Raw genomic sequence first — 8,884 nt, forward strand, 5'->3', positions numbered from 1 at the left:
TTTTATTTGATTTTTGTACTTGCTCGAGCTTTATCCGGAGGAATAACATTTGTAACCCCTTTGGGCCTTCAACAATAATATCTAAGGGGCCCAAAAGATCTTTTATAACTTCAAATAAAAATAGTAAATATGGAACTTTTGGATAATTTTTAAAATTACAATAACTAACTTAACTGAGACATTGGCTCAAACTTCATGAACTAGGAAGCATATTAGTAACAAATTACTACCTTATCATATCCATGTTACTTCATTGTCACATGCTTGCATGGAAATTATACCAAAACTTCAACAGTTTTGGGAACAATTTAAAATTCAATATTACAAGAGTTAACTAATCTAATTTGAGATTGAGATCTATTCGATATGAATGGATAAATTATATCTTCATTTGAGAAAATTAAAAATATGGGCATTCAAATGTTATTGGTTCGTTCATAACAACTTCGAAAGGGATTTGATGGTGGAAACTTTAAAGAATGTTTTTGTTCTTGTTAAGGTTATAATGGGGGCAGCAGCTTCTAAAATATTGTGTTACAGATAAATCTTCTGTTAACTGTTAGATAAACTGATGAAATGACCAAAATGACCGAAGGAGTGACCTAATTTTGGAAATCTGTTGGTGGGTTTCTTCGACTTTTTGGGAAGTATATTTATATAGTAGGACTTCTGCTTTGAAAATAATGGAAGGTAGATTCAAAGAAGAACAAACACCAAAGGCTGTAAGCAAATTTGCCACTTTTATTAAGGTTAGTGGACACGAAGATTCTTTTATTAACATAGACCCAGTCAAATTACTTGTATTAAGATTAGTGGACACAGAGATTCTTTTAGATTATTTTCATTAAGTAACAATAAAACCATTCAAATTTTGCTTAGTTGGTCATAATACGTTCATAAGTTAAAGAAAGCAAGTTAAAATATGTCAATTGGTCATAGGCTTGTGGCGTCGACTGTTAGATGTTGGGTCAAGATTGAGGTGATTGTGATTGACAATGGACCAACGAGGATTCAGTGAACCTTTTTTGAGTTTACTTAGAATTGACATCTTCTAGACTGCTGATTTTTTGCTCAAATCTTTGTTCGGATAAGATAATAAAAATATGGGAAGTTGTTTTTCTTTTGGTTTGGAAGAAGAGAGGAAATTCTATTGAAAGAGAATAAATTATTAAATTATTTTATAATATTAGTTGTTATCCTAATTAAGTTTTTCGTCTTAAAATGATCGGTAACCTAAGTGTAATATTTAAATTCGATGGCTTATAATGTATCATCGGCTAATTTGATCATTTTGATACAATTTTACTAATCTTAAAAAATATATATACATAATATAAATATAATTAAAGACCCCAAACATACAAAAACAGAACGTTATATCAAAAAAAGAAAAAAAAAGGACAAAAAATCTTATCCTGAAGAAGAAGAAGGATAATAATTAGAAGCATTCCAGGGTGGGACTGAAAAATCTGGACTACTATCACTCTCCGATTTGGGTGGCATGAACTGAACCGGCGGCTGCGCGGGGAAAAACAAAGGGAGTGATGAAGGTGGCGGCGAAGTAGTTGAAGCAGAGGCAAATGAAGATGACAAATATGAAGTCATTGGTTGCATTTGAAACTCGGAAAAATCCGAAACCAAAAACGAATAGTCCAAGAAATCTGTAGAAACTTCAGCATTTGGCAAGTGGTCAAGTGCTTGAGAATGAACTATTGGCTCGGCTGATGTAGAAATGGGCAAAAGGGTTGCTGGAGAATCAGAAACGGTCAACTGGGTCGCCATTGGATTTGCATTTGTTGATGATGATGATGATGATGATATAGCAACAAGCTTGACGTTTTCAGGGAAGTTGAGTTTGGCCTTGTTGCCTCTGAACCTCAAAGCGGCTTCATCGTAAGCTCTGGCTGCATCCTCGGCTGTGTCAAATGTGCCCAACCAAACCCTTGCAGCTTTAAATGGATCTCTGATCTCAGCTGCCCACTTCCCCCATGGCCTCTGCCTCACTCCCCTGTATTTCCTCCTCGGCTCTGGCACAATTCTCTTCTCATTGCTGCTGTATTCATATCTTGCAGTTGCTTGCATTGCGGTGCTTGAACTCTCTGTCGCTGCTATTTGAAAATAAAACAGAACAATCACGAATATGAATGCAACATTTTGCATGCAATATTAACCATTTCCCCTACTTTTAAAACCTAAGAGCATCCCAAATAAAAGCATTTTTTTTTTTTTTTTTTGGAACAAAGTTATGAATCAATGGAAAAAAGTAGCTACTATTCAGATCAATTGCTATCAAATGTTTGAGATTCGAACCGGTCTCACATCAACTTTTATTTAAAACAATTACCAACTTGTCTATTACCTTTTAATATAAATGTACCACTAGTAAGATGTTATCAAATTGTTGTAAGATTAACAAGATATCTATACTTATTATGTGAAGACTCTCAGCAGGATGGAGAAGAAGAAACGAAAAAAGCTCTGATAAGGTCAAATAAAGTTCAATGCAGAGTAGCTTACCTCTTACACCACCGCCCTCCATTTCTCTTGCTCTCTTTTGCCCACTAGTAATCCCATAAGAAGAAGATGAATCAGAATTTGCAGCCGTTGACGTAACATTAGTAATAGCATTCATGTTATCATGCTGTTGAATTTGTTGTGGTTGAGACGCAACGACATCAATATCTCCAGCCACCACATGCTTCAAAGCAGAAACCATAGCCGACATCTCCCTCTCCTTCCATCTTCTACTTTGGTCATCGGAATATTGCATCAACGGTTGATAATTCATCCCTTGATCAACCTCTGATAACCTTTCCTCATGATGCTGATCACCCTCCTTCTTCTTCTTATCTCTCCGTTGATTCGCCACGTTTGGCATACAGCAACACATGCAAAAGCCTTTAAAACTCGGCTGCTATAGCGAAAAAAGAAAAATATTAATTTGTTAAGTGTGTTCGACAAGATCCTAGAAAGAAAGCAAGCCAGCAATATATATACATATAGAGAGAAAGAGACAAAGATAAAACGCCGACTTGTAACAAAATTTATTGTGGGTGATGAAGTTATTCTAATAGAACGTCATATGTGTGAATGGGAAACTGGGAAGTGCTTCTGAAGTAAGTTAAGTCGATGGAGGTGCCCTTCTGGAAAGGGAGGCAAATTGGCAAAATGGTGACATATGGAGGTGAATTCGATTTGGAATTGTTTTATCGATGGGAGTCAAATGGGTTTGCAAATAAAATTTGTCAAGCAAGTGGGTCGGCTCTGTTGCAAGGGTAATGCCGGTGTTGAGGGGAGCTGAGACGAAAGAGAGGGAAAACCGACATAAAGAATTTTGGCCTATTTTAAATTGGCCATTTATTAAGGATTTCCCTGAATTATATTTAAATATGACAATTAGCGGTATAAAATTTACTTATCCATTTTTATAATTTTATTTAATTATCTATCTGTTTATTACAATAATTATGACTCGGACAAACTCAATTATTAATCGTGTTATATTCGTGTAATTTGTTTAATATATATTTTTATTTGTATCACCGAATTAAATTCTAATCAATTGTATCTAAGTCTAATTACTCTTTTAATATCTACAGAAAATATCCCCTAATATATTAAAAGAGTGATTGAATAAACAGATGGGCACGTGGTCGACCGATTTAATATATAATCGTATTATTTTGGCTCAATTCAAACTTATTAAAAAATTATCACCCTAACAGCCACCAGCCTAATTGGGGAGCATGATTCAATTGTTTTTTCCCAAAAAGATAAATAAATAAAATAATATTCTGGAAATTAGAATACTACCGATACACGATTTGTGGGAATCCGAGTTCATTTTGTGTGCCATCCTCATCCAAAAGGATCAGAACCAAACTAATGCGTTCATCCACAGCCCTCGTGACGTGGAGCGTTGTGATAGGTCGAAACTGCGGCGCTGCTTTTGAATTGCAGGAGAGGACAGACGTAGTTGTCAAATGTTGACGCTGGTCAACAAATCTGATCGTCAATACGCGTTGTACCTTTTTTTAAACCTTAAAATAACCATTTTTGGTGGCCTATTTTAATTTTCAGCGTTCACGGTTCACACCTTAAAAGGAAACATTTGTACTGTGTTTATTTTTTGGAGTGTATTTACTTTAATAAATTGACTCTGGATTTGAAATCTCACTCTGTATTAGGGATGGCAAAATAACCCGGACCCGGCCCGGACCCGGACGAACCTGGATAATCCAGGCCGGGTTGAACCCGCACCGGAATATAAAAAAATCCGGGTCCGGAATAAATTTTAATAACCTGGATATATCCGGGTCCAGGTCCGGGTTTAGGTTAACCCGGACATCCGGAACCCGGACTCGGATATTTAATTTTAATATTATTTTTTTAATTAATTTTATTGATTAATCTAAATGTGTTATTGTTTAGAAATGTATTAATTTTTTATTTTTAGAATTTTAGAAATTAATATTAATTCATTGATCCGGGTTCAAAACCCGGAATTTTCCGGGTTGAACCCGGACCCGGACCCGGGTGAAAAAATCCGGGTTAAAATCCGGGTCCGGGAAAAGAAAATAGTATCTGGGTCCGGATCCGGAAAGGCTAAACCCGGACCCGGACCCGGATTTTGCCATCCCTACTCTGTATATCCTATTTATTTTTGGAGTAGAGAGTGGGAGTGGGACTCCCGTGGGGAGAGGTGGGAGTGGAAATCCACTCCCACCTCTCTCTTTTCTACCATTTTTAATTTAATTTAATTTAATATTTAATAAAATAAATAATATTATATTTATTTGAATAATATTATTATATTTATTTTAAAAATAATAGTACTATATTTATTTAATATTAATAATTAATAATAATAAATAGTTTATTCTAAGAAAATATTAATTGTGTACTAAATAATATTATATTATTATTTTATATAATAATAAATTTAATATAATTATATTAAATAAAATAAAATAATGTTTCATTTTATATTTACCCTTCTTTTTTACCCTCTTTTTATTAAATTTACTATAATTATATTTAATAAATATTTAAATATTATTATATTTATTTAAATATTATTATTATATTTAACTAAATAAGAATTTGGTTTGATTCTAAGTCTAAATTACTTTAAAATAATATTATTATATTAATAGAGAATTAATAATATTACTATAAACCATCTTTATTTGAAAATATAATATTATTATATTTATTTAATATTAATAATTAATACTAATAAATAGTTTATTCTAAGAAAATATTAATTTCATACTATGTTAATAGTAAAAATATTTCATTTATATTCCCCTTATCAATAATTTTTAATTTATATAATTAAAATTAAAATTAATAAAAAATTGTGATGTTCATAATTAAGAATATCAATAATTATTATAAATTTACAAATATAATAAAATAAATGTTTATTCATTAAATATATTTTTTATTAACTTTGTAATTAAAAAACTATAATTCTTTAAATAAAGATAAAATTGTAATTTGAAACTATTTACTCCCAATCCAAGACAAAGTAAACACATAAATTGAATTTTGATCTTCATCACATGCTTCCATTTCAGTGTAAGTAAACAACATACTCTCACTCCACGCTCTCAATCCTAGGATTCTCACTCCTCAGGATTCCCACTCCAATTCAAAAAGTAAACACTACCTTGATCTTGAAACTTAAGGTGGCGTTTGGCGGTTTATATTTTCATGTATTGTATGACATTAAAATATTTATTTTTATGTTTAACTTATATTTAGTTATAATTTTTTATTATATTACACTGCATTAAATATATAGTCAATACGATAAAATTTGTATAAAATGAACATATAAAAGATAAAATTTAAGAAATATTGCACTAAAATATTATTCATATTTTAAATATAATCATTTAATTTTTATTAATTATAATAAATTTAAATCTATGAAATATTAGTTCATATTTATATTTATATAAAAATTTAATTTAAATAATAATATAAGATAGTGATAAACCGAAATATTTAATAAGTAATAATAATACATTATATTACTCTCGTTAGATAAAATTATTTTAGTTATTTTACTTTAAGTACGTAAAAAGTGTTTTAATTTTATTTAATCATTTATTATTTATTAAAATAGTTAAATTAAATAATTATATTCTACATTAATAGATAAAATAAGTTTATATAATTATATAGTATTATATTTTTACAATATAATACTAAATTGTACTACGTCACAATATGATTAATTTTCTATTCTATACTAACTAATATATAGAAACAAATTATATTATAATATAATTTGTTAATAATATAACATAATATTGTAACATTTTATTATTTAATAATAGTTTATTATCAAATCATTTTTATATTATAAAAATTAATACTGAACACTTAATTTCCAAAATTCATATTAAAATCCTAAGATATTAATAAGTTTAAATAACATTAATTTAATTTTAACATTAATATAAAATAATATTATTTTGTATAATATTGTTTGTACTACACCAAACATAATATTGCATTATAACTTAATGATACCCATTCTAATGTAATACATCATAATCTAATACAGTTAATATAGTGTGTAAAATGTACTCCTAGTGATATGTTTACTTGTAAGATTGAAAAATCAGAATTTAAATAAAAACAATTAATAGTACTTACTTAATAAAATAGAAGGAAAAATGAGGGTGAAACATGCTATCCTATCTCCACATATTTTTAGTATTCTCTTTAATGAGAATTCTCTCCATTCTTACATGCCAGCACATTCGCCTTCGTGCTACAATATATGTTAATTAAAGTTGGTCTTCGATAATTTTTTTTTCAACGAAAAGAGATTAATTTATTGTCTCAATTAATTAATTGGTTCTCATTCAATTCACTAATCAGTTGACCAACCATATATGTTGTGGATAGCATAATATTATATCCAACTCGGTAAACTATTCGTACATTCACTACTGTAAATATTTTATTTCTTCGTCCTAATTTATACTATTATTTATATCTAATGATCATTCTTTCGTGTGGTGTGAATGCACAAAAGTGGAACAATTTGCATAAATTTGTAATAATAAAATAACAAACTTTTACTTGCCAAATTCTTACAGGAATTAATCAAAATAGAAAATTAATGAGCTGTCCTATTTTTTGAATTCTATTTTTTAATGATACAGAAGTGTGTTTTGACCATTTGCCCTAGCATGACTGCAATTTGTAGATCAAATCCATTCTAAGAAGACCTTTTTTTTTCTAAGAGAAATTAATATTAATCTCACCGTCTTATGAAAATTCTGCAGAAGTTTTCTTCAAGTTGCCGCACATGTGAAAGTATTTGAAAACAATATAAAAATGAACAACATGCACTTGCAATTTGCTACAAGTTTGACATAATGCGTCTCTCATGTACAAGTCATACAATGCATATTCGTAATAACTTTATATATTCGTATGTACGTTGTAAGTATGTAACAATAACACAATAACACATATTAAACTATTACGATCTCGTGAGTAAACCGAACCTACTTTTAACTGGCATCTTAGAGAAAAATCATAAGCTTATCTACTCATTTAAGGTAATTACTATGATTACTGAGCAACAATTTACTTATGTAGATTTATTTGTGTTTTGAGCTATCCTGTATATAGTGTTGAAAGTCGTAAATATTCATTAATCAACATATAATTAGTAGGGAGATCCAAAAGTATACATTTTGATCCTTAAATGTGGAAGCAGATCACAACAAGGTTATGTCACTGTCTGTTAGAGATAGAAGATAATCACCAGGAAAGCCCTCGTGCTACTGTTTGCTTATGGTTGAAGGAAAATTAATCATGAAGAAGAAAAATTGCTTAGATTATAGGATCCACTGCCTCTTTTCTCTCGTTTTTATACACCTTCATAAAAATTTTTTTTCCTAATACATATCTATATATTTCTGTCTCATGTATGTATTTTAGATATAATACATCTGTTTATATAGAAATTAATGAAAGTGATAAAATCAACTAAACGATTTCACAACTCTTAAAATCTAATTAGACTCACAATAGTCTTATAGATCTCCATTTAGCGAATTTTCTAAATTATTCTTTATATTAGGCCGATTAAGTGCATCATGGGTGCCAATTCCGACATTTAGGATATCTATAATTATAGTAGTCCACTACAGTATGCAATCAGTGTCTCTAGCAACATATCACTTTTACTTAGATGACTTAGTCGATGGCATCTTTTTATGGGTACATAACAACTCTCTGCCAAGTCGTTTTTTCTATGGCAACAAATTAAAAGCCACATTAATATTGATCGATATCTAAGACGGTGTATAGATTTATACCCATCGTCTACGTGGTATTTGGCTCAGTTATCGATTATTATGTATACTTAAGAAAAAGTTACCCTTAAAGACATATTAGGCTGCACATAAGAGTGTCCTTGAACTTAAACACATACCTATTTAAATTTATATTTCTATTGAATACTTAGGGGAGCAACATTAATTACAACCCAAGAAGCCATCTATACATTATAAATATAACGCAATAATTCTTTTCAAGAAGAAGAAAAAGGCATGTCGGTAACGTTCTCCTAAGGATGCTGTGTACTGTGAAATTGTGAATACAATTAAAATGAACAGAAACCCACGTTGTGTATTGCCAAAGGAAGAGTCATAGGTCAAAGTTGAAACTAATCAAGTTGAGCAAATCACTCTAAAAAGAATTAGTAGATATGTGTTCGTGTATAAATGGTTTGAGTAATGATGAAGATCTTAGAATTTTGGGCTTTGCTTCCTAATAAAGATAGTTAAAAAACCCAAACCTCATAACATGGAAGCAGGAACTACTTTTTGGAACTTCCCAACGAAAT

General features: G+C 30.1%; 1 protein-coding gene across 2 annotated transcripts; it reads right to left on the reverse strand.

The window, feature by feature from the left end:
- Window positions 1-1,354: 1,354 nt before the first annotated feature.
- LOC18035785 (ethylene-responsive transcription factor ERF110) lies at window positions 1,355-3,294 on the reverse strand. 2 transcript variants are annotated; one of them, XM_024181365.1, is made up of 3 exons: window positions 3,033-3,294; window positions 2,518-2,911; window positions 1,355-2,108 (listed from the first exon to the last, which is right to left on the reverse strand). In XM_024181365.1, the coding sequence occupies exons 2-3, from the start codon at window positions 2,888-2,890 to the stop codon at window positions 1,411-1,413; spliced, it is 1,071 nt and encodes a 356-aa protein (XP_024037133.1). In that variant the 5' UTR covers window positions 2,891-2,911; window positions 3,033-3,294; the 3' UTR covers window positions 1,355-1,410. The 2 variants fall into 2 exon arrangements, with proteins under 2 accessions (XP_024037133.1, XP_024037134.1); XM_024181366.1 differs by having other exon boundaries at window positions 1,355-2,105; window positions 2,518-3,293.
- Window positions 3,295-8,884: the final 5,590 nt, after the last annotated feature.

The sequence above is a fragment of the Citrus clementina genome, unplaced genomic scaffold, assembly GCF_000493195.1.
Source record: "Citrus clementina cultivar Clemenules unplaced genomic scaffold, Citrus_clementina_v1.0 scaffold_7, whole genome shotgun sequence".
NCBI lineage: Eukaryota > Viridiplantae > Streptophyta > Magnoliopsida > Sapindales > Rutaceae > Citrus > Citrus x clementina.

What these genes read in the sequence shown, in the direction of transcription:
- LOC18035785 (XM_024181365.1), bottom strand. Translation starts at nt 2,890, where the DNA reads ATGTGTTGCTGTATGCCAAACGTGGCGAATCAACGGAGAGATAAGAAG. An exon ending in GGAGGGCGGTGGTGTAAGAG is followed by an intron (nt 2,109 to 2,517) that starts GTAAGCTACTCT and finishes ATTTTCAAATAG; the next exon opens with CAGCGACAGAGAGTTCAAGC.